Source organism: Haemorhous mexicanus, chromosome 1 (genome assembly GCF_027477595.1).
Source record: "Haemorhous mexicanus isolate bHaeMex1 chromosome 1, bHaeMex1.pri, whole genome shotgun sequence".
In the NCBI taxonomy this organism is placed as follows: Eukaryota; Metazoa; Chordata; class Aves; order Passeriformes; family Fringillidae; genus Haemorhous; species Haemorhous mexicanus.
Window position 1 is genome coordinate 107,731,477 of NC_082341.1, and position 25,369 is coordinate 107,756,845.

General features: G+C 37.9%; 1 protein-coding gene across 10 annotated transcripts in view; it reads right to left on the reverse strand.

The window, feature by feature from the left end:
- Nucleotides 1-25,369, reverse strand: part of PTPRM (protein tyrosine phosphatase receptor type M) — a 443,590-nt gene that overhangs the window by 302,583 nt on the left and 115,638 nt on the right. For all 10 annotated transcript variants that reach the window (XM_059858357.1, XM_059858382.1, XM_059858348.1 and 7 more), the window contains one exon: nt 6,591-6,856. In XM_059858357.1, the coding sequence (XP_059714340.1) occupies nt 6,591-6,856 (266 nt within the window). The remainder of the gene's footprint in view (nt 1-6,590; nt 6,857-25,369) is intronic.

Here is a 25,369-nt window from a genome sequence, read left to right on the forward strand (position 1 = left end):
ACACGCTGCGCTCTCCTCTCCGCCTGCTCTGCTTTACTGCACAGAGCACCTTTCTCTGACTTTACTGTACACGGCATTGGGAACAGTTTCTCTCCAGAAAAATGACTTGTTCCCTGTGGGTTGAATTCTTCCTCCCTTTCTGATTCATTCTAGGACTACCTGCCTTATCACAACACCAGCAACTGCTTCCTCATCAAAGCCACATGAAGGGAGGTTCCTGACCTGGTCCTTCCCAGGCCCCACAGAGGTCCATCACAGCTTATTGACGTGGGCTGCCTGAATTGTGTTCAGACCTCCCTGGCTGGGAATTTGCTCCGTGCCATTTCCCTCCCCACCTTCCACTCCTACATGACTACCATGTGGCCCTCACACCTGCACTCAAGCACATGAAACAACATTTTGGTGGCTGCTGCCAATCTCAAACCACAAAAAAAAAAGTAAGCCAGCCTGAAAACTGAACTCCTGACATTGAGGCTTGTTAAATCTTATTATTATCTTTCTGTTTTTAAACCAGTTGCTGTCTTGTATTTCTCTACTGAAGGCCCAAATGCTTTTCTGGTTTAGGAACAAGGGACAGGAGCAAATAACAGAGCCTTGTGTCTGTGACAAAAAATGCATGCCTCCATACTTGTGACCATTTTTAGACTGCCAGGGGTTTTTAAATTTAGGTATGTGGTTTGCCCTGGTGCATCTTTCTCAAAATAGTTATTCCCAAAGCACATAAGTCAATGAAGAAGAGCTATTTAAGATGCCTGACACAGGTTGTTTTTCAAAATGCAATATGCATTTCAAAGTTTCTTTGGAGTTCAAAGCACAGTTCAGGAACTGTATGTGCGCAGTTGAATGCAACACACACAACACATGAGAATGTGAGCCTGACTTTTACTGCACAAGAAGCTTAATGCTCTGTCCTAGATGAGGATTTAAGTACACTGCATGAGCCAAACTCCAAGCCAAACATGTACAAAGCAGGTTATGAAACAAATAAGTCCAGATTTTAAAAGTTAGGTTTGATCTGCTGCTTCTTATTCCCTAAACTCTCAATTTACAGGGGAACATGTCAGAATGGTGAAGGGTAAATCTCATCTCTGAAGTGATACCATGTAACTCCTTTGTGCCTTACTAACAAGGATCAGGAATTACTGCCAGGCTCTTACCCCATTTTTTCACTCCAGCTTCACAGCATTTTACATTTAAAAATGGTGCAGTGGCACAGACAGTTGTGTTACTATACTGGAAGCTATTTTTAATCCTTTCAATTCCATTTCTGGATTTAAATCTGCAGTGTTTGTTGTTTTATTTAATCAAGATTTGTTTCAGTTCACTGCTGCCATGACTGACTTCCAGCAAAGTACAAAGCAAATAATTCAAAATATAAAAACTGATAGGGAGATGGTGTGTGACTTGCAGTGGTGCTGTACTAAATTGCTTGCTTGAAGGGTTAGAAGCAAGGAACACAATCCCCTCACCAGACTCAACTCAGAAGCAACTTTTGCATATTGTGGTATTTCAAAATAGCAACACTTCTAAAATATAAAACTTATTTTAAATACTAATTGATAAATATTAACTAATCTAGGGAAAACAGCCCTAAAACTACCAGATTCTACTCCTGCTAAAAAAATCCAAATGAGAAAAAACATCAAAACAATAAAGAAAAAAAAACCCCAAACATGCCAAAAAACCCTGCCACCCTCTCCTCAACTAGAAGAGAAGCCTTTTCATGACTTGTATCTCAAAGCATCAATTTTAGAGCCTCTCACCCTACTGAGACTGCTCCCCAAGAATCTAAAAACAATCTTGCCACTTACCAGCAAAATTTATGTAATGTTCAATTCTCTTTTTCCATGTACATTCTAATTCTACTCAAGTTAGGATGAGGGTGAAGGTCTTAGGAATTACGTGAAGCTTTGTTTGGTTTGCAGGCTGTCTCCAAAGGCACAATAAACTCCTTGATGCTCTTAAGATGCTCCAAGTAGACAACAGCTCAGTAAAGCAAACAATTTCTCCTGGGCACAATGTTAAAAAGAGGAAGGCAATGCTTCCTCAGGGGAGCATTCCTAAAGCGATTTTATAAAACAGAAATAAGACCAGAACCTGCAGAAATACACCAGCTACTTTGAAACAAATAGCTCAGAGACCAGCAGGCACCGCAGAAAAGAACAAGCTGTGCTGATTATCTTGGACTCAGAAGGTGTTTGGCAGCTTGAACCCATGTTACTGCAAGCACACTATTATCACTAACTGGACAGCAGTGCAGACATAGCCTAAAATCAATGACAAATGTTAGGCAGTAGTACTGAGAAGATCATTAATTATGGAATTAAATATATCCTTATGGTCGGAATGCTTGACAATCTACATACTCAGCAAGTAATCAGAAATTAATGTTGTTACATGCAGGTTGCAATGGTGATTTGTGATATATATGTACTACAGCTTACCTATGGTGTGCAACATACACAAATAACTACCTGGCAAAAAGAAAGGGGCACATTAAAAGAAACTAATTATTTAGTTCAAAGACTGTTTTTCTAATGAGTCGATTCTAAATAGAAATCCAATGTGAAAAATATTTACAAGCTGGGGCAACTGGTGCTCCAATAATAAATTACTGTTAATTATTAAATCTTTTGAGCACTTTGCTTGTATGTGTTTGCAATACATGGTTTAAACCAATAAGTCTTTACAAGTTGGATTAAAATTCACTCCATACTACATAATCTAATTTGTAGTCAGCTACCATTCAGTGGGAGCTATTTTGCCTACATTTTTCAACAGCAAAACAGACACAACACACTGCGTTTGAAAAATTATTGAATTGTATAAATATTATAACTCTGAAATGTTATCATATATAATTTGTTCTCAGACTTCTATAGTACACTTTGGTTTCATTTCCATCTAGACATCTTGCAGGTGTTCTGCTAAGGGAATGGAATTATAAAACATTCACAGATGTGGATGGCTACACAGATTATGTGATTTAAAACACAACAATCAAACAATTACATTGCTTTATCCCTTTGCCTATTAATGTCATGTGTTCTCTTGGAGATGACTCATTGGGAAGCTACCAACCTTCATTTAAGAAAAGTTAAAAAGGGCTCCATCATTCCTTAAAAATCTTCTTAGGAGGCTTTTCTTAATTATTTTCAGCAAGGTCAGACAAACTCAGAAAATCACTGTGAGGAAGTCTTGTACATTCTAGAGGTTTTGTGTGGAACATACGGATTTGTGCAAAAGGAGGCTGGAGTTTTGGACTCAAATGTATAGCAGCTCAGGAAACAGACTTGATAATATGTTATATACCTATCAGGTGAGTCCTGTGCCTTCCCCACTATTCCTGCAGTCACCTGAGCTGTCACCTAACTTGGAGCCATACTCTCACAAGATCCATGTATACCCTCTCTCCTCTTCCTGCCCTTCTCCCAGCTGCTTGCTGCTAACTTCCCATCTTCCCCCACAAGAAATTCTGTGAAGAAAAAGCATGAAAACTGATGAAAGGAGTTCAGAAACAATGAAAAATAGCAAATGTCAGCACTCGAGTGAGGAAATTGCATCACAGATCTCTGAGAGAATGGAGGCAACCAAAAACAAAGACAATTAACTGTAAGCTCTTAAAATGGTGACAGCACTTCCTCGAGAATAAATGAGCTTATTTACAATGAAACCAGTGAAACTACAGTATTTAACACTGATTCCCTGTGCTGCCATGGATATTAACATAGCATAAGATCTTTTGGCACATCAGCTAAATTGCAGTACCTAACCAGGTATTATTTCAGACTATATGCAGCAAATGCAAAGAAAATTACCTACTCTACTCCACAGTGAAAGAAAGATTATGCAAAAATGTCAACATTTCCAGCAGCAAGGAGAGCACATGGAATCCATTACAGACAGGCTCAGGCATCTATTATACAACAGTTGATGTGTGGTAATCTGCTATACTGCAGTAACCCATCCAAGCATGGAAGGGTTCACCTACAAAAAAAGGGGGAAAAGTCCAGATGACAGGTCTTGAGGAAAAAGAGGATGGGAAGGGTTATCATTCTGGTTATATGGCCAAATACCTATGTATCCTATGGTCAGAAATCTGACACAGATTATTATTAATAATATGAGTAATAACACTTGAAACTGAGAGAGGCTTTGTGTATTTTTCAGAATATGTTAATTTACCTTAAAATTAATAGTCAGAGTCAAGGCTTCTTCTACTAAAATTCCCCTGTCCACATCAGCCTTTTGATTCAAACTAGAGTGAGACTTTGAAGCACAACACTCTTCTTTACTGACTGCTGATTCCAGAGCAGTTCTGCTTCACAAAAACTAGAGTCCTTTCAGAAGACAGAAAACTGGAAGCTCTTCTAATTCACTGTACAGATGGGGACATTTCAGACTCAGACATAAGTGACACAGTCACACATTTACTCAGTATTCGGTACTCCTGAACCACCCTTTACTGGAAGGTTTTGTGTTTACAAAACCTTCCAGTAAATCCCACATTATTAACCATTGAGTTATATCCAATGTCAGCCACAAAACTGTCTGTGGGATGCTCTATCCTCTTCTCCCACCATCCACTGAGGCTAACAACACAGACTGGTCCTCAGTATTTCAGTGAAGATAGAAAGGCTTTTTGGCAGCACTGGAAGGCATCTCAACACTGGCATCAAATTGGTAACAAGAAGTCTTGATGGAAGGTCAGAGAATCATGTGAGTCCTGAGTTGGAAGAGACACTTTAAGATCATGGATACCAACTCCCTGCTCCTCACAGGACTACCTAAAACTAAACCAAATGACAGAGAGCATGATCTAAATCCTCCTTAAACTCTTGACAGGCAACAAAATCCACACTGCCCTTTCACCCTGAGAGATGTACGACTAAACCAAGCTTGGACTTGGTGATCAACCTATCCCCTTATGCTCCAGAGAGACAGGTAGCACACAGCTCCAGAGAGACAGGTAGCACAGAGCTTCTCCCACAGGTGAAGTGAGCCTCAGCTCTGCCACTATGCCTGCCCCTCTTGAAAAGGCATGAGAGTATCACCCCATCAAGACTGCACACAATTATAAAAGATCCACATCATGAAGTTTGCTGAGATGCCCGTAAGCTTTCCCTGAATACTCTCCAGGAAGCCCTGACAATGCAGTTGCAGCAATTCCTAGGAATCTTGGGTAGTACACTGGATGCAAATGCAGACCCAACCTAGGAACACACTATCAGAGGCAAGAAGAAATGAGTAAGTGTGCTCTTTTGGGTTTGTAAGTATTGCATCCACTGCCAGGCATCCCACATTCCAAGAATAACATGTTCCTGGCCCTCCAGACTCATCTTTTGGAGTAGGACTTTCTGTGTCATTGTGGGTGAAACAATCATAGGGAAAAGACTCCAGAAAGTTCTTCAGCTTTCTTTTTCCTTAAAAGAAAAAAGGTTCAAAATGGACAGACTGGGTTCACTTGAGACATCCTCACAAATCAGATACTGCAGCCACAGAAAGGATCCCACTGCAGCCTCTCAGAGTACCTGCAGGGGACACTCCCAAACTCTTCATTAGTATAAGGTGGGGCAACAAATACCTGGTTACCAGAAACATCAAATGCAGGAACTGCAACAAGACCCTGCCACATGTGACACTAGTAACTGGGGCACTGCTGTAGGAATTAGGGAGTCCCACTCTGGAACAGCAACGCAGAAGAGCAACATTATACCTCCTAGGGAGGTCTACAGTCAAGGAACTTGGCATCTTTAGGATGGCTTTTCTTCAGAAAGCTTCAAACCCTAAGTATGGTGACAATACTCAGTACAGTCAAACAAATAAAATTACATTCAAACTTTCAAAACATCAAGTGAAGATGCAGGAGGCTCAGTAACACCTCTATCCTACTTGTCTGCTCTCACTTATAAACTGAGTTACTCCTTCAGGGAGACAGACTGTATTTTCACAGGAAGAAGGAGGAAAAACATTGAACTGCTATAGAACAGTAAGTAACTGTTTTATCTAAACCTTCCTACAGAAAAGCAGCATCCTAACAGACTGTCAAGTGAAATTTCCCTGAATCTTTAGGATGCACTCAAAATCCCATTCCTATGACAGCTACTATTATATTTAGGTTTACTACTGGACAAATGAATATTGTATTCAGAGTTAAGATTTGAACTGAGGATTCAAAGGATTCTGCTGGTTCTAAAGCAACAAGTATTGCTGATCTAAATCAAACTTGAAGACTGTACTGTAATAAAATCTACCGGCATTCAATTCCAGCATCCCTATTGAACTGAAAGAACGAGGGAATTTATTACAGAGAAACAGTTAATTGACTGAAATCAATGGCAAAATTTCTAGATTTCAGTAATTAGTTAATCCACATTTAGAGCATGTGTGCATTTCACAAACATACGTAAACATATAAACGCAGCCATATGTATGTAAAACAAAGATTTAGCATCATGTACAAAAATGTGATTAAGATGATGATCAACTAGAAATACTAAAAGTGATTTTGATTTAAAGTTAAAATGATAATTAAGAACCAGATGGCTACTATGAGAAACAAAATTTCATAAAAAGTAAGAAAGACATACCTGATAAAAATTGGGCCAGAAAGTACTAATTGCCAGTTCTGCTCTGCTCCAAGTGGCAGTGATAGATGTGTTCCAGACTGGGTTACCAATAGGACCATCATTAACCTTCACATATACATTCAAAGTGCCAGGGCTAGCTCCACTCTTGCTTGAAACATAATAGTGAAAATCAATACAATGGGTATCATTTTCTTTCAGATGGGGCATCAGGAGGTGAGCCTTCTGTCCTGCAAATCTTCCAGATGTATTCAGCAACATGAAAGAACCTGCAAAAACAAAGTAACTGATTCAATTTCTTCCTTATTTTTTTCTCTTCTTAATATCTGTAACTAAAGCATAATTTAATAATAATAATGATAGTACAACCATTCTTCTTTCCTTCTACTAACATAAGAGTAATATGTATTTGGTAGGTATTTGGTCTCAAATTTATTTTGCAGAATCTCAAAATTCTTTTGTAAACCTGGTAAATATTACAGTCTTTATTCTACAGGTGGGGAAGGAAAGAGACAAAAAGCCCCAAACGCTGAAGCGACGTGCACTGCAATAAACCTACAGATGGTAGTACAGAATCAACTGGAGGTCTCAGCTATCTGAGTGCTTCTACATGCATGGTCTCTGCTGGCTTTGTCTGGCAAGGTTGTGGTGGTGGGGGAGCTACAGGAGGGGCTTCTTGTGAGAAGCTTCCCCACATGTCCTACGGGCATGTGCCAGTGCCAGTCAGCTCCAAGACAGCCAGCCCCACTGCTGGCCTAAGCTGAGCCCATCAGTGATGGTGGCAGAGCCTTTGGGATAATGTAATTAGAAAGGTGGGGAAAAAAGAAAACTTCAAAGTTGTAGCTGAAGAGAGGACTGAGAATACATGAGAAACACAGCCCTGCAGACACCAAAGTTGGTGCAGAAGGAAGGGGAGAAGGTGCTCCAGGCACTGGAGCTGAGATTCCCCAGCAGCCCAGGCGCAGACTGCTGTGAGTCAGGCTGGCCCCGGCAGCCCATGGAGTGCACAGATGGTTCACCTGCAGCAGCCTGGGGAGGGCCCCATACCAGATCAACCAGATGGTCAAAGGAGGCTGTAACTTTGTGGGAAGCCCACACTGGAGCAGGTTTACTGGCAGGACTTGTGACCTGATGTGGGACCCATGTGGGAGGAATCTGTGCCTGCAGGACTGCATCCTGTGGGAAGGGACCCCATGCCAAAGCAGAAGATACTGAGGAGTCCTACTCTTGATGAGGAAGGAGTGGCAGAGACAACATGTGATAAACTGACCCATTCCCTGCCCCTCTGCACTGCTGGGAGAGAGGAGAGAGAGAAAATTCCAGAGTGAAGTTGAGCGCACTTGGTGTCCAGCCAGGGTCAATCCACCGCAAGAATTGCAGTGAGATTTAATAGAATTTTATGTGTTCAGATGGTTGGATACAGTATGTGATCCAGAGAGAGTCGGAAATGTTCTCAATCCCTTAACCTCCCTCTAGCTAATCACAAGTTACCTACTGGACTAAGTGTGACGATTGTCTCCTGTCCTCAAAAGGTGAAAAAAGAATGAATAAATGCAAATACAAGTAAACCAATAAGCTTTACAGTTAAAAAAAAAAAAAAAAAAAACCAAAGCAAAAAACCAGGGTTGAATTTTATATTATGGCCACAAAACAAATTACAAGAAATGTAAAAGCATTCAAATAAAGTCACATTCAAAGAACTCTCACATGAGCAGCTAGTCAATTTATACTCTATTTTTTAGTGCCTATTAATGTGTTTCATTGAAGTGTACCTTCAAAATTATCATGCTGGAGAACTAAGGAATTTGAAAGGCTGTACAGATATTAGAAAAATGCAACATGACTTCTGAGGCATTCATATTTCTGGGTTGAAAAAATGAAAAGGAAAGAATTCTATTAACAGATAACCTATGATATCATAGAAGGAAATAAAATTCAGTATCTACTCTGGAAAGAAAACATTTCAATAAAATGCATGAGATAATTTAAACCCTGCATTTTTCATAAGTCCAGAAATGGATATGTTATAGTTCCCTGCTACAAATGCATAGCTAAGTGTACTTAGAAAAATGTAAGTACACACACACTTGCCACATACTTATCAGAAACCAATTTTTAATTTTTTTTCTTTTTCTTACTTTGATGGATGACAATACTTTCTAATGAAATGCAAGTCACTTCTTGAAATAGAATGTTGGAGAACCTTTGTCCAGACTGCATCTCTATATTAAATAGGTTTAACTATTCAATAATAGTAGTTTTGCAGTTGAATATAAATTATTTATCAAGTATAATTTCCTTTCTAGACAGGTTCATAAAATTGACAAAAACGGAACTTACTTTTAATACAAAGGAGTATAAATATTTTACTTCCTAAAAGGCGTTACTCTGTATTTTACTCACAGTCTGTTACTATAATATATTGGGAAAATCCTTATTCATTAGTAATATAAACAATAGTCACTGAATATGCTTTTTTCCCTATTAAACAGGCAGGAAAAGAAACTAATATTCCTTCCATCAATTAGTGCATGCTCTGCCATTCAATTAATTTATTCACATTTAAAATATAAACCCCTTAAAATAATTTGCTAATTTATAAGAGCAATATTTAAAGCATTTATGAATTCACTAAAAATTAACTGGCAAGATTTTTTACATGGAAACTATTAATCCAACAAACAACAAAAATCCCCACAGCATACTTTCTGAGAGTGGGTCAGCTCTCCAGAACAGCTTCTCATATACTGGGCCACATAAGAAATATATATTAAAAACAACTGAAATGATGCACCAGTATACCTACGAGGACACAGTTATCTGCCAGAATGAAAGGATTTCACAAGAAAACATGTAAAATTATAATCAACTGAGTACTCATTCCTAAAAAGAAATATCAAGTGCGTGTCTTACTATAAATACACTCATTTTATCGCAGTTATTAAATTTCTCTAAGTTTACTCCCATGTTTAAACACATGGATGATGATAATTTCCTCAGCCAAAAAGTTTAAATGAATTTATTTGGGTTTAGTCTTTAGGGCTGTGTTTAGGCACTACATGCAATGTAGTAAAATCTAATGCTCATCATTCATTAAATTCAGGCTTCTTAACTCCACAAGTCTGCTGAATCACATGTATTTCATCATTATAGCTACGGAGTTTAAATCAACAAGGCAGTGGTTTTCCTGAAGTCACTGCTGCTGTTTACAATTCCTCAGTGAAAAATGGTTCAGCAGCAATTCAGGAGGTATTTGGTTTACATAAATATTAATTCTAAAAAGATGCAATACTTGAAAAAAGAAAATACAGATTTGCTCCAGAGTAAATGGGCAATTAAATATCCATTTCATTAGTATAAATCAACACTTTCTGTGAAATACTGGACACAAAAAGACGGTCAAAGATAGAGTGGCAGAACTTTTTTAAAAGAAAATCTGACAACTGGAAAAGCAACATACTATTCTACAAAAAATGATGGGAATGGCATAGGAGAGATTTTCCAGTCACTTCTGCAAGTTTTCACCATGTCACCTTGTTAAGGGATCCTTTTTATACTGGCAATGTCAAACACAACGAAATTGAATGCAGTATCATTTTTCATGCATAAAGCAAATGGGCCCAGTGAGCAAAGAAAGTTACTTTGTTGATTTTTCACCAGTCTTATACATGGTTGAGGGCAAATTATTAGTCTCCCTAATAAATATTTTTAAAAAAGAATACTGGTATTTAACTTAATTAGGCATCACTGTTGGTTGATTTTGACTCTCAATATTTGAAAAATGTGCTAAATGATGGAGAGAAAAAAGTCTGATTTTAAAAACAGGTATCTTGTGTATTACTTGTTTAACAAAAGTAATACACCCTCGAGGTGCAGACAGGTCTCATAAATGCTGTGATTGGGCAGTTCATAGAATCACAGAAAGGCTTGGATTGGAAGGTACATACAAAAGGTTACTTTTTTTAGCAAAACAGGATTCCCTAAATGCCAGCCAACCCTACAGCCATCACCCACAAGAGATTGCAACTATCTGATTGCCCAAGACTATGTGTGGAACTGTTCAAGACACTGCAACTGCTATGCATGAGCAGATGAATTGTGAGGCTCAAGCATAATGAACACCACTTTCAGAAAAGGCAAACTCAGGAGTGTTCTTTTATTTACTGTATTCCATAAACAAACATGTTTACAGTCCACCTTAAAAGCATTGCAGAAAGCAAAGGACATGAATTTAGGAACAGTCCACCTTGCACTTCAACTCCCAAAGCTGGCAAACAAAGCAGGTTCTCTTCAGTACTTGTTCTTACTATTTACTAATATTATAGAAAAAAGGGAAATATATTTTCAGGTAATATTTGAGAGTTACAGGGCTGCTGTAACTCTCAAAGCATGACTAGCACTACCTAAAGAAGCTGTAACTTTCATTCAAATGCACCACTTCCAGACATCACCCAGGAGGTATGTGCAAACAAACATCAGTGACCCTGGCACCCCTGAACTGGCAAAATGAGGTGTCCCAAAATACACCAGCTGAGAGTCTTCCCTTCAGTGCCTCAGCTAACACCCATCAGTTCTGCTCATTAACTTACAAAGCATTACTGTCTCCAAGTCAATTTTAAGTCTTCTTTTGAGCAATATTTACTCAAATTTAACATGGTAATTTCAATCATTATTTATTACCCATCCTAAAAACATCATTAATCTCAACTTTCAAGCTGTTTATCTTCCAAATTTGCAACTGTTCAAACTCTTGGAAAAAATCCATTAAAAATCCACCATAAGTCCTGTGTATTTTTTAACAAGATCAATTCACTTCTACCCATAATGCCAGCTTTGTTTTAGCCAAACAATTAGTAAGACTAATAAGCCTAATAATTCTTTCACTAAATTCAATTCTTAAAATTCTCCCCCATCCCACATGCACAGTCACATCTCCCATAACTTTGTTAGAAATTGCTTCAATCAAGCTTGGACATAAAATCATGTATTTCTGAATCCTGTATTTTTTGCAGCCCCTTTTCCAATAGCCAGTATATAAAAAACAAACCCCACTTTCTGATGAATGCTGTTTGTTTATTCAAGCCTTTTCAATATTTATTGATTTTGACTGCTCATCCTATAATCTGTTTATCTGTTTTCTTCATGACTACTCTGCATTTCCAAACACTGTACTGACATTCTGAAGGCTACTTCTTACATAACTAATAATATCACTTTGCAAAAAAGCATGCTATGTATAGTAGGGACATATAAAGTTCACAAGCTATTAGTGAAAACAACTGAGTGTGCATAAATTCTGAGAGAGTTGTCTCAAGTTTCAAATTCCACTTTTGAAGCAGTCATTGCATTTTAAGAAAAAACAAAAATCAAAGTAAGAGAAGACTTCAGGACAGGCAGACCCAAGGAGAGTTTTGAAATACAAAGCTTTCCAGCAGCATTTCCCCAGGTCTGGAACAGCCAAATTCTGGTTGAGGATTCTAAAGCAGGGAGTAGGTAGATATTTGAAACACTTACCTAAAATTAATTAAAATTAAAGGACAGTCCAGATCTTTCCAGAGTCCTAGCATGATGGAATCATTTAGGCTGGAAAAAGACTATACTACTCTTGATATGCAACAACTTTAATGCTTGGTTTGTATTAAACCTTCTGAAGGGCAGGGAAAAGGGATCACATTTGAACTGCAATTCCACTCATGAACACAACTGGGAAGTTTTCTGTTTGGTTAGTTTATTTGTTTGTAACAGGAAACCTAACTTGCCTGAATAAAAGGAAATGCATCTGCAAGGTAATTTTCCCTCAGTTTGATAAAGGTGGTCAAGTGTGGTGTGGACTATGAAATCTCCAAGGAATTGTGCTACTCCTCTTGTCCCTGGAGAGCCACCTTACATGCAGCCCAGGCCTGAGGCAATGGAGCAGCACCACTACAGGGGGAAGGTTTCCTTCCCAGCCCCAGTCACTCAGAAAACCCACATCAGCCAAAGTGTACAACCACCTGGGAGAGTTTTTCACTTTTAAAGGAACTGTCCTCCTTCTGGGTTTCAAAGAGTTATGTCTGGTACAGGGCAATCTTTTTTCATTTCTGTCATTCCACATTTGGTCTATCCTAATGTGCTCTGCAGCTTCACCAGTATCTTCTACAGCAAGTGGGAACGGTGCTACAAACTGCTAAGACTGAGAACTCATTGCTAAAACAGGAAAAAAAGCTTCCCCAACAGAGTATGCAAAGTTTTCTTCAAATTCTCTCAAGAGTCTTCATGATGCAGTCAGCTGGATTTCTTTAAAGGTGACCCAATATATTTCACCAGCTATAACATTTTTCAACTTTTATGCTACGACTGGATTTCAAACATGCCAGAGCTTTGAGACAGATCTGTCTGCACCTTTTCTTTAAAGTGAACACACCAAAAAATACCAAAAGGGCTTGAAAGAAATGATGTTTTATTAGAACATGAACTTGAAAAACTGTCTTCTTTCTGAAAACCCAGATTCTTTTGAGAGAGAAGTAAAATACAGCCATTTGAAAACAAACACATTTTCTGCCCAACTACATCTTTGCAACAATGGCCCTTTTCCTCCAGACCTGCTTGGCACACTAGCAATCTTCAATAGCCCTTACGGATTCAACAAACTCTACTTGTTCTCCTCTGGGTTAACAGAAAAATGTTCCCTCTTCTCATCATATCTGGGCTAGTTTTGTGTTTCTTCCGCATTGCTCTAAGAAAACTTTCCCAGTGTGAGCTCTCCAGTTAACACATCTATTACTGCCTATCCTATTGTTCCCTGGAAAAGCTTCTCCCATGGCCACATGCTCTCAAAGAAGAAATCTTTTTCTCCCCTTCTGAGAACTTTCCCTAACCAAAAAGCACACAGTTACTAACTGTGGACTATACCACAGCATATAACAAATGATTTAAAAGACACCTTGAACCACTCATTGTCACACACAGAATGGCAGTAGGTACATGAAGAATTTTTTGCCACGTCCCTTCTGTTTTAAAGGAAATGAGATGAAGTTTTGAACGTCACAAACAGAATAGAACTCGTTCAGCACAAAAGCTTTCTCCCTGCCTCAGAGGCTACATTCACAGATGTTTCCTTGCCTTGTTTGTTCCTAACAGGGCACAGCTCCACTGCTTGATTGTTTAGCCTGTGTACCTGCATTGAGCTTGGAAGAGTGCTGCTAGGCACATCTGCTAGATCCACCCTGAACAAAAGTAAGGGAAGTCGAAATACAGGATGCAGTACATAAAGGATTAAAGGGTAAGGATAGAAATAGAAACAATCAACATTGTAACAGACAAATGGGCCTTGCTGGAAAAAAAAAAAAAGCGAACCCTTAGGTGTACAGTTGAAGGAGGAAGGAGACTGCAGCTAAAGAGCTAAGACTTCTACGAAGTGCTTAACATAGTAAGTCAATTGATTAGAGTAGCATAAGAGAACTCGTAAAATGTATTAAAAGCTGAATAACTGAAGCAACTATTAATGAAGAAGTCCTAGTAAACATGGATGAGGTTCTGCTAGCTGGTCCTCCTCTCCAGCCCAGGGGAATCTCACTCTGCTAGAGGAACCCATACCCTGCTCCTCCCCAGGCTCTGGCCCCCACACCCAAAAGCCCCTGACTTTCATGGTCCCACAGCAGCTCCTGGCACTCAAATCTCTTCTCCCACTCTCTGGTTAGCTTGGTTTGAAGTTTATGAGCACTCACACACACACTGAAGACCTGAGTGCATCCATGAACAAGATGGTAGAAACCGGGTTTAGTAAGAACACAGGACAGATTGCAGTAATCAAGCATCAGGCAGAGTCCCAGCAGCATATTGAGTGGTCAGATACATACATGAGATGAGACTCATTTATCCCTTTATCCCTCTATTTCTCCCATGCTTGCTCCTTCCCAATCCAACCTGACTCCTGCCTTTGGTCCCCACATCAACAGCTGCACATGCAGTGAGAGCAGCACACAAAATGGCAAGCTGTGTCTTCCAATGAGCCACTTACCCTATCAACTTGCATTTTATTATAACTTGGCATTCAAAGCATGGGCCAGTTGTTCTGTCACAGAAGATAAGTATCTGTAAAACTAACCAGCACATGCTAACAATTACTGCTGCCACCCAGAAAGCCTCCCTTCTTTTCTAAGCATGTTCTCTTTGCTGCACCACCAATAACATTAGTGATTATTTTTGTAAACCATTCAACCATGCAATTCAGCATTTAAGAAACAATACTCAGGAGATAAGCAGGAATCAGCTTTAACGTGTTTCAGGGGAGCTCCTGGGGTAAACTGGTTACTTTGCAGATAAAAGCTTTGCAGAAGTAAATGTAGAAAGGCTGGGGGAGAGGGGATCATAGCTTGATCCATGTTACTCTTATCTGAAAAGGACCATCTCCAAGAACAGGGTTAAGTGCTACTGGCACTCTTCTCCCTGCCCAGCGACAGGCTGAAAGGTTTGTTAAACACAGAGGTTAATATAAAAAGCTTCTGAAGGCCTGAAGACAGTGAGCTTTACAACTTTTCCAGAGATATAGTTTTCTTTCAGCTTTAGGTTACTAGGTTAATGTGTGGCTAACGATCACACCTAGGGATACTCTGCCAATTTTGGATCATCCAAGCAGTAAGTTACTTCTCATTTAAAAGCTAACTGTCATGGTACGTTCCTCACAAAGCATTTTCTGGAAACCATTCTGCTACATGGCTGATTACTACTTTCTTAACTACTGATAAAAGCAAATTGTCATCATAATACTATCAGGTGTGTAAACTGCTACTAAGTTCTTGCAACGATTAGTATTTACAGTAACATGCTACATACAAATGAATTGCATCTTCTGAATTTCACTCAAATGTCTGACAGTTTTTCACAGATCTGTAGGGCAGAAAACAAAAACTACTGTATTGCCTATGGCACTAAATCCCACAGTAACAGAGAGGCTTCTGAAATCCTGCTGGACAGATCAGTAATTTTAGAAGCATACTAGTCTCAAGGGCTTTTCTGTTACTGGAGTAATTTACTCCTGGTTTCATGATTGTGAATAAAGATAACTCACAAGAAATATTCCTTATCTATTCAAAAGAGTAGGCTAAGCATTGCATTGCCATCTACAGTAGATCTGTGGAGTTTTGTTTTTATTCTACCCTCCTCTTTTGAATCAAAGCACCCATCTTTGTCTCATCTGTTCAATACTCATCAGACAACTCCCTTAGCATGGACCATGTGTCGCTTCAATTCTTTTACTTCCACATAAAATCTTGCTCAGAAATTAGAAGCTCGCCAGTATAATTACAATCAGACTGGCTTCCCTAAAACATACTTTTATGCTCTGTTTTTCTAAATTGAATCACTCATTGAGACTCCAAACCACAAGCAGTGGGTTTTCTTCCCCAGTTAAACTACAAATTACTTTAGATTAGTATTCACAGCATTTTTCTTCCACAGAAACACTTCAGAGACCTTGGACAAGACTCGCTCAGTAAAATTTTAAGCACATCAGGGCCTGTGTTTCCCTGATGAGCAACAGCATGGCTCAGGACCTTTACTTTGAGCTCATGTCCCACAGGAAATCATTGTTATACCAGCACAAAGGCAAACACATGCACCCCATGGCAACTACAGGACAGTTTAAGCCGTAATAGATCAGGTACTGCACTTTCTGCAGGTGAAGTTATACACTTTAGGTAACCTATACTGTATCAGTATGAAAGCTTTAAAGCTGATGGAATTGCATATTCCTATCCCCATGAATTCAGTCTGCTTTTAAAATGAAATTTAACACTAGTTTACACCAAGATTTATACCCGTCTGTGTGTGCATTTATCAGCTCAGAATATTGCCTTAGTTGGGCTTTGTAGAGGAATTAGAGACCCATTACACCTCAAATTCTCAATTTCTTTTGGTTTTATTTTTAAATGCACTTACAGCTTTGCCACAAAAGGAGCTGACAGCATTTTCTACAAATTGGTATATAAAGCCATATTACACTTAGGTTTTCTCCTCTTAGGGATCCTGTTACACTTAGCAATGGCAAAGAGAAAAATGACGTATCTTAAGAATTCAGATTTGTTTTTTCCTACCTGATTTTCAAAGTCTAAAGCAAACAAAAAGTACAGAGGCATTTGTTATCCAAGGTATAAGTTATGTGAAAGAGTTTCATTAAAGCATAAAGATTGCCTTTCCTTAAAGAGTATATTGAACTATTCATTCAACAGAATGTCAGCTCTAAAATAAAATTATTTTTGAAAAAAACACCTTAGCAGGAAGGAAACAAAAAAAATCCATTGTCAGCTATTTTATTCTTGACATGGCAACCAGCACAGTACAGTCTATCTTTAAAGGCTCTTATCTAGAAGAGATTACGTCCCAAACTACATCACAAAGAATGAATATTGTGCAGGTTGCCAATTTATCTGTGTTTACTCACACAATGATTTCCTTCACTGTGGCAACCGGCAGACTTCCCAAAGCCATTTGCACACTGATAAAATGGGAATTTCACTTCTCATTCTTTTAAAGAGACTTTTTCCAAGCCCCAGATGGAATTGGTTTCAAGTCTTGTACTACTATGGCTATTTTCTATGTCCTAGATAGTCTCCACTTGTATCCACCTTAAATACAGAAGAAAACATCTCTAAATCATTTAACTATTATATAATAGTTAACATATTTACAAAATTAACTTCATGTTGGGCTTTTTGCCTGTGCAGTCCCATGGAGGATACTGTTTAATGTACTTATTTTCAAGTTCTAGTCTGCTAGAGATGCATTAAAGATATTAATTTGGGCCTGATTCATCACTGAAATAAGCCTTCCAGTCTCCATGACTCACAATCCCAGGAACTGAGATTGTCATTCAAGAGAACAACAGGATCAGGGTGGGTTTTTTCAAAAAGGGAAAGCATAAGACTCTAATTAACACAAGGGCTTAACGATGTGCTTAAGTACCATTCAGGAAAGCACTTAGATACTTAATTTGTCTTCAATAGGATTAAAAATTCAGAAGGTACGTGCATAATATTTCTGCAGGATGCCTTCTGGAGTTCTGAGATCCTGCTATTGCAGGAACCTGACATTTCACAGCTTTATTAAAAATCGCAAATTGAAATGTCATTGTATTAAAGCAAAAAATTTTCAAAAATTAAATTTTATACTGAAGGTGGGTGGTGGTCTGCAAGAAAATTAAAGGATTTGTAGCAGTGCTCAGGCAAAAAAAAAGTTAGGACAACACTGACTTAAGCTCTTGACTATTATTTTTAGCCCAGAAATTAATCCAGAAGTTAATATTCAGGCACATGAGTGATTTTAAAAGGAAAAAAAGAATAAATAAGTGTTTTCACTACTGTGAAAGGGGAATGTGTGTTTAAATGTATTTAAAATAGGCTGCAGAATAAAGAACAATCAAACAGAAGGCAATGAAAAAGAAAGGTTAGGCTCTGCACTTTTCTTCTTTGTTGACTTCGTCTACCATTTTAAAAGCTTCTACGCCAAAACTTACAGGACCCCCTGGATTTAAATGGACATCAGTCAAACAAAAAAATTGGAAACTAAAACTAATGTTTTTCTATCACCCTATTCTTTTCTACAGTCCTTTTGGTCTGGCATCCTCATCACCATTCTGCTTCTTTGTGCTGTCCATGAAGCCATGTTACTCCCCACTGAAGCTTTCAGGGGTGCCTTCCATAAAGCAGTTTGCAGCCACTCCTCCATCCCTTCCCTGTGGTGGCTGCCCCGCCAAGCTGTGCCTGGCTGTTGGGAGAAAATCCCCATTTCAGCTGATTTTTTCCCAGTATGAGGAGCACAGAGCACCCCTTACCAGCCCAGTGCCACAGGAACCCATCCCACTGTGACGCTCCTGCAGCAGGGAGATGAAGGCTGACCATGGCACAGCCAGGTAGGTGGTACCACACATACACCTCAATGCCCCTGCCTGTCACTCATTATTCATTGTTCTACACCAACAGCTTCTTATTTCTGGCCCCCAGCATTTAGAGCAAGTTGCTGTGTACAAGCAGGCATCCTTAAGCTGAGCCTTGTATCAAGGTAATCGTGAAAACAAGCAGTGTAGGCAATAGTTCAGGTGCATTTCAAACCACTCACCAAGTGATGTTTCTGTATTTAAAACATTTAATGAAAAAAACCAGCTTCCAAACTGACATATTTACTGTGTCTGACTGTAGTTAAAGTCTCGATTGCATTAAACTTCCATTCTTTGTCTGCAAACATGAACCCTTATAAATGTATTTTCTGAAGTACTACAGACCTTTTATCATCATTATGTTCAAAGCTTGTTTAGTATAACCAAATAAGCTATACTTCAACAGCATTTTATGGGACAGAAATTCTATTATAAAACATAACCATAACAAAACAGATGACATTAAAATATTAAAGGAAAATGAAAATTTTACAGCGAATAACTGCTAGACTCAATTATCCTTTACAATAAGAGGAATACTTTCTGTTTCATTCAGACTAAAACTTTGTGTCAAAAATAGAAATGCAAATCTTAGTGACACAATTTCATATTTAGGCAAGTAACTCAGCTTTACTTGAGACACTGTAGCATTTAATTTCTCTCACCTCTCTTGCTGCCTTTTTATTTGGCCTATAATTGTTTAATCTAATGTTATTTTGCTTTGATTTACTGAAATAAACTTGCAGTTCATTCTCCCGGAGTTTTTGCTGTGATCCTTTGAAGCCTGGCTATCTTAATTCTGTCAATATTTTCAAGTGTTTTACTGGTGAAGTTTCAGCTAAATATACCAAATATTAAAGTCTTTTGTGCAATCAGCCCAGGAATAATTTGCCAAGGAAATCATATCAGAGGCAGAAGCAAACATACTCAAACAGAAAACTTCACTTCTAACCAGTATTTTTTTAATCAGCTGTGATTGCAAGCAATACCTCCAACTCTAATACTTAGTCAAGACAAAAATAATACAGCCCCCATTTTTCAGTGTCATCTGTGTGTGTTAGACCATACTTTGTATACAGAAGCATGGACTCCAAGCTATATATTCAAACAAAATGGAGATCAAATTTAAAAAAGACTAAAATAAGAATTAAAAAATAATAAATTTTAAATTGATGGCAGATATGGCACTGTAAATACATTTAAAGTTACTTTTAAGTTGACTTGCTTTGAAATAGAAGCCCACTCTTTCAGCTTCCTTAAGAGTCCTAAGTCCCTCCTTCAGAAAAGGTGGAAAATAAACTATAAACCAAACCACCCCTTCAAAAACACCCACTCTGAAGCACACTGACAAGCCCAGATCCTGAGGCAAAACAGATTGTTTACTAAGACTGATGTGCTAACCTGAACACTGAGATCTCCCACTTGCTCGCTCTGTCTTTATTTCCCTTGTCATATTCTTCTATTCCTTCTTATCATCTGCTGTACACAGGAGGAAAGTGGAGAATGGTCTACTGGAAAGTGAATGCACACTTAGCTGGCAGATGTCAGCACCTATTTCACATGTTGCACAACTAGCAATCCGTAAATTCAGAGTCTGAGGTTTAAAAACACTTAAAACATAGGAATAAAAATTCTTGTAAAGATATTCCTTGAAGTGTGGAGATATTTTAAACACATATTCTGAAATGCCTGCTGACACACAGAAGTTGCTACGTGGAGCACAACAAACAGAAATGTACTCAATGCTGTTTATGCATACAATGTACTGCCCAAGAAGCTGAGCACCACTGTTTGCATTTTGTTTCAAGTTTACACTAACTTTTTTTACATAAAGAAGGCTCTTGAAAACGAATCCTCTTTTTACTTGTTTACATAATCTTCTTGAGATACAGAGGGATTTTTTTCATAATTTGAAATGCACTTATTTTAAAAAGAAAAAAAATTACAGTTAGGCAGCAATATTTCCCATTTCAGAACACTCTAACTTGATTTTTTTTTTTTTTTGTGGAGATTGTAACTCAACAGGAATTACAATATGATGAACCATTACTAGATAAATGCATTTAGGCTATTCCTACTCTTTACTCACCATTTTTGATAAGGCCTGTCATGAGACAGCAGGCAAGACTCACTAAGCTTTAACAGAATGTAAGTTAATTTCCTGAAAGAATAATTTAAGGGAGATTTTTTATTAAACCCTAATTACTTCTACTTCATTATCACTTCAGTAGGTGGATTGGCTGATATCATTATTGTAATGGAGGTCAGTGAGAATTAATCAGCCCAGTCTTACAAATATACTGCTTCCTCTCATCTTTTCATAAGTCTGTCACCTTTTCATGTATTTCAGTAATAAAATTCAGAGAGGTCATACCAAGAAAGTGAAAAAGCAGTGACTGAAAAGGGTCAATGATAGATAAGGTCTTAGTGCCTTTTTTAAATAAAAACTTCATCCAGAACTTTAGCCTAGAGTTGTATGGTCTGGCAATATTGCTAACATTAAATTATTTTATGTTCAACCTGCTTTAGCAGATGAGAAGAATGTGTTATGAGTGCCTTGGTTTTGTCAGAAGTCAGGGGAAGAATTTCTGTAGTATATTCTGACCATGGATACTTCAGGAGTGACCTACAGCTTACCAAGTCTAGCTCAAGCAAGTAGACAGGAATAATCTTGAACTTTTGTTTTTTCTAGAATGCTATTTTGTCCCCAACTGAATATTTTCAAACAAGATTAATTTAAATAATTATAATTTATAAGGCTGTTTCACTGATTTTGAAATCTTTCCACTTGGTTAAAAAATTTCTGCCTTGATATCCTCTGAGTAAACTTTTCTTCAACAGTAGTCCATAGTAACTACTGTTATCCAATCCTTCAGAATAAAGTGCCGAGGAGGAAATAAGGGACTAGGACAAAAATAAAATTCTACAAAAACATAATTCCTTTGAAAACTAGAGTTGCTGAAAAAATATTTTTATTAAAAGATAGGATTCCTATGAGAAGTTACGTTGGTTTACATTTGGTTTTTGTTTTATTTATTGTAGCTAATTCCCTGTGTTGTTATTTTAACAACTACTGGCATTTATTTCACACCGACATAAAAATAATCTAAGATGCTGCCAGTTTATCTGTTTAATTCTTTCTTTAAAAATTTCTCAAGTTTCTTGTCCTGTCACATTCTACTTAGAGTCTTTGTTCCATCAGGGATGCCAGCTTCATCAATCTCTTCATTTTCCTCCTGATCATCTCCCTGCATACCTTCCTTCTGACCGAACAACCCAACCTCCTTTCAGTGTTAAACATCAGTATGAGGGGGCATTCAATATATTACAGACTCAAGAAGTTAATTGTTGAACCTTGCTGCTTCCTCTGCCTTGAATCCAGATTCTTTAATTTCTATTAAAGGGGGAATACAGCTATCATAATTTCTAAAATTATAGGCGCATCATGTACATAAGCATTTGTACTGTCTGGTTTGTCCCAGGTGCCAGAAACATTGGTACATGGTAGATGAAGCCTTTGAATTTCATTAAAAGTAAAATTCTACAAATAGCAGCACATACCTGATCTAAACACACAATCAAGGTCTTAAAAGCACAGGAGGCATTCATATCCTTACATCCCTCAGTTACCTATCTACCCATTAGATGTCCTAAATTATTGTGTGAAAAGCATTCTTTAGATGTACTGATTTTAATTCTGCATTAAGCAACCAAAATAGTATTTCATACCTTTAAAATCTCAAAAGATTTTCTAGCACATGGAAAAACAGTGACTGAGCCAAAATACGAGCACTTCAGTTACTCTCTAGAGCATTCCTTTCATTTCGTGGCATCTAAAAAGATATTTTTTTTATTTTTAAGAGTGAAATACTAGTTCAGTCCATTAAAAAAAAAAAACACACAACAAACTGAAAACACTGAAGATTTTCAGAGAAAAAATGTTGCTTAAGGGTTTTCAAATAAATCAACAATGAGAAGGAGAGCAGAAAGTATTTTATTCCCCGTAACAACATAACACATGCCTAAATGCTTAAAAACATTGTTTATACTTCGAGACCTTACATCCAGAAATAACTAAAATTCTCTAATATTTAGCTTATATCCATGGGCAGATTTAAACTCTTATTTCCCTGTAGCTTGCCTTTGCTTACAAATTTGCAGCATAAAACAAAGTCATTCTAATTTTTATGATTTTTTTTTAATCTAAGCTAGAACAGCAACTGTAGATTTTCATTTTAGTAGTTTGAGAATAAGAAGAAATCGATACTTAGTACTGTAATTACTTAACAATGACTCTGATACTTTAGTAGCACAGGTAAGTAGCATTTTTGGGTTGGATGTGTCATGAAAGCTCAGCTAATATAATAACAGAGCAATATAAACATTCACTATTTTTAAAATACTTGGCATTTAAATGGAAAATGAAGTGGAAATTATTTTGAACAGTCTACTTAAAGCTCTATACTTACACAATTTTCCTTATCCTTCTGCTTTTTTTTTCCACAGATTTTCACATAAACATGCAATAGATTTTAGTTCTCAGAACAGTTAAATTGATCCTAGGTAAGAAGGGATTCCCAAATCATACCAAAAATCCTCAAAGATGCTGAAATGCATGACTAATGCCCCTGTACATCTTAATGGCAACTTGGTTCCTAAAATGAAAGCCTTGGAAATGCCAAAGAAAATCTCTCTTCAAAAACAATCTTCAAAACAAACCTGCATCACCTGATAATACTTAGAAATTCTGGAAATATACTTAGTACTGTTGGAAAGTAGTATCAGAATATTATTGTTTATAATTTAACGCAGAGTAAAATTAATCAGGAGAGAAACTGTCACACTTGACCATTCCTGAAGTGTTCTGCCTCTGAGCAGAGGCTGAAGAGGAGTAATGTAGGCTTTCTGAAACAAAATTCCCTGAAGAATAAAAATGACTTTTACCGCCTTTGCAATAATATTAAGAGAAACTCTACCTGGAAGTTTACTGGAGTGAGAAAGACAACAACACATTCTAAGCAACATCAACATCTGTCATCTTATGCAGGAATACATCCACTGCATCTGGTGCATTTTCTTGTAATCACTCAGTGCTGAGTGCAAACATCCATTATAAGAAGTTTGTATTTTACCAGTGCCTCCCTCAGTAAGGTTTTTTATATTTCAATGACCAGATTCAAGTCAGCATTGGTGTTCTGGAACGGAAAACAATATAGGCATCTTGTTAGGAATCATAAACTAGCTTAAGTGCTTCCAATCTTTCTATTTCACATTCTGCCACTCTTTCATTACCTCAAGTGAGTCACTTAACCTGCATAGGTCAATTAGATTGTCTGTAAATTATGCAGGACACCACACAGCCTCCTGGTTGTTATGAGGTGTTACTCATTTCTGGAAATAAACATTTGACATTTTTGGATAAATAAGAGTGTAAATTTTATTACTGCCAGCTAACGAGAAATTAGTTTATGAGGGCCATGCTATGCGCTGTTTGCAGTTATCTTGCATGATAAATGATTCTCCCAAATAGTCATCAGAGATCAATGTCACTTTTCTCAATCCTTGCCCTGTTTTTCTTATTTACAAGCGTCTACATTACTATGCAAGAAGACAGGCAAGAACCAAGGACAGAACTATCCGCTCACACAGAACTGAAACAGAAATGTGGACATCGCATCCACAAACGTGACAGAGTTCATTTTGTTCTGAAAAGTAAAACAAACAGCAACTTTTTAGTCATTGTTACTATGTCCTTCATTAATTTTCTTGCTTCCTGAAAAGTAGAAAAACTCCCTAAGTAGTACTGAGTCCAAATACTTAGCTGACAATGCACTATTACTTATTTGACAGATATGTTGAAATCAAGGCCACTGCAGGTGTACTGTGTGTTTTACTATTTCATTATTACTACCAGAGGCAGCACATAAAGACTGTTTACTACAAAGTAATAAGCAATATTTGGCATTAGCAGCCATAAAAGATACCGAGGTCATCAACTTTTAGTAAGGGAATACACTTTGATTGGTTGACTCATAGGAAACAGCCTGCTACGAACACCTTCTTCTGGGCTTTCCCCCATCTTGTTTTAATTGAAACAGGAATAAAGTATTTTTCAGTTTTTCAAAACAAACAAACAAAAAGATCTCACTGACAGAAGAAAAAGGTCTTTTCTCAGGCGACATTTCTTAAATGCATAGCCTTCAATAACCTTTAGCTTGTCCAGGTACAAAATTTTATTGAAGTCAAAGGCAATTGTTTTTCTAAATGGGCAAGAACTGGGTATCCATAATAGTTCAGACAATCTCCTCCACATCAGCCAGACATGCAGAAGCTACTATGAAGCATTTCAAGGCCTACCTCTGTAGCCAAAATTGTTCTTTGAGCCCTACAGAGCCATGCTGCTACTGAAAGTGATTCACACATTTATACTGTGCCTTCCTGTTTCTGTCCTATCAGGCTACAAAATAAACCAAATTAAGGACACAAACGATGCTTTCTCTGTTGTTGGTGTCCTGGTTCAGGGCAAATTTGGGAGAGAATCCCCAAAGGAGTTCCTCTAGACAAGCAGAATCAATTAGATCCTCCCCCAACCAGTTCAGGAAAAATACCTCCTTGGAGAAAAGTGGGAAAAAACTGTTTATTAAACAGTAAAACCTAAACAATATTTAACAACAAAACCCCTTGCTGCTCCAAAAGAGATGACAAACTCAAGGAAGTCCCCTCCCCAGGTTGCAGTTCAGCTCACTCAGTCCCTTATCAGTCCCTCCAGCACTGGAAATGTCCCAGCCCAGGCTCAGCCCGGCGGCCACAGGTGCGAGCTACCAGTGCGCCACTGGGTGTTCAGTCCAGAGCGGGCTTAAACAGGCCCAAA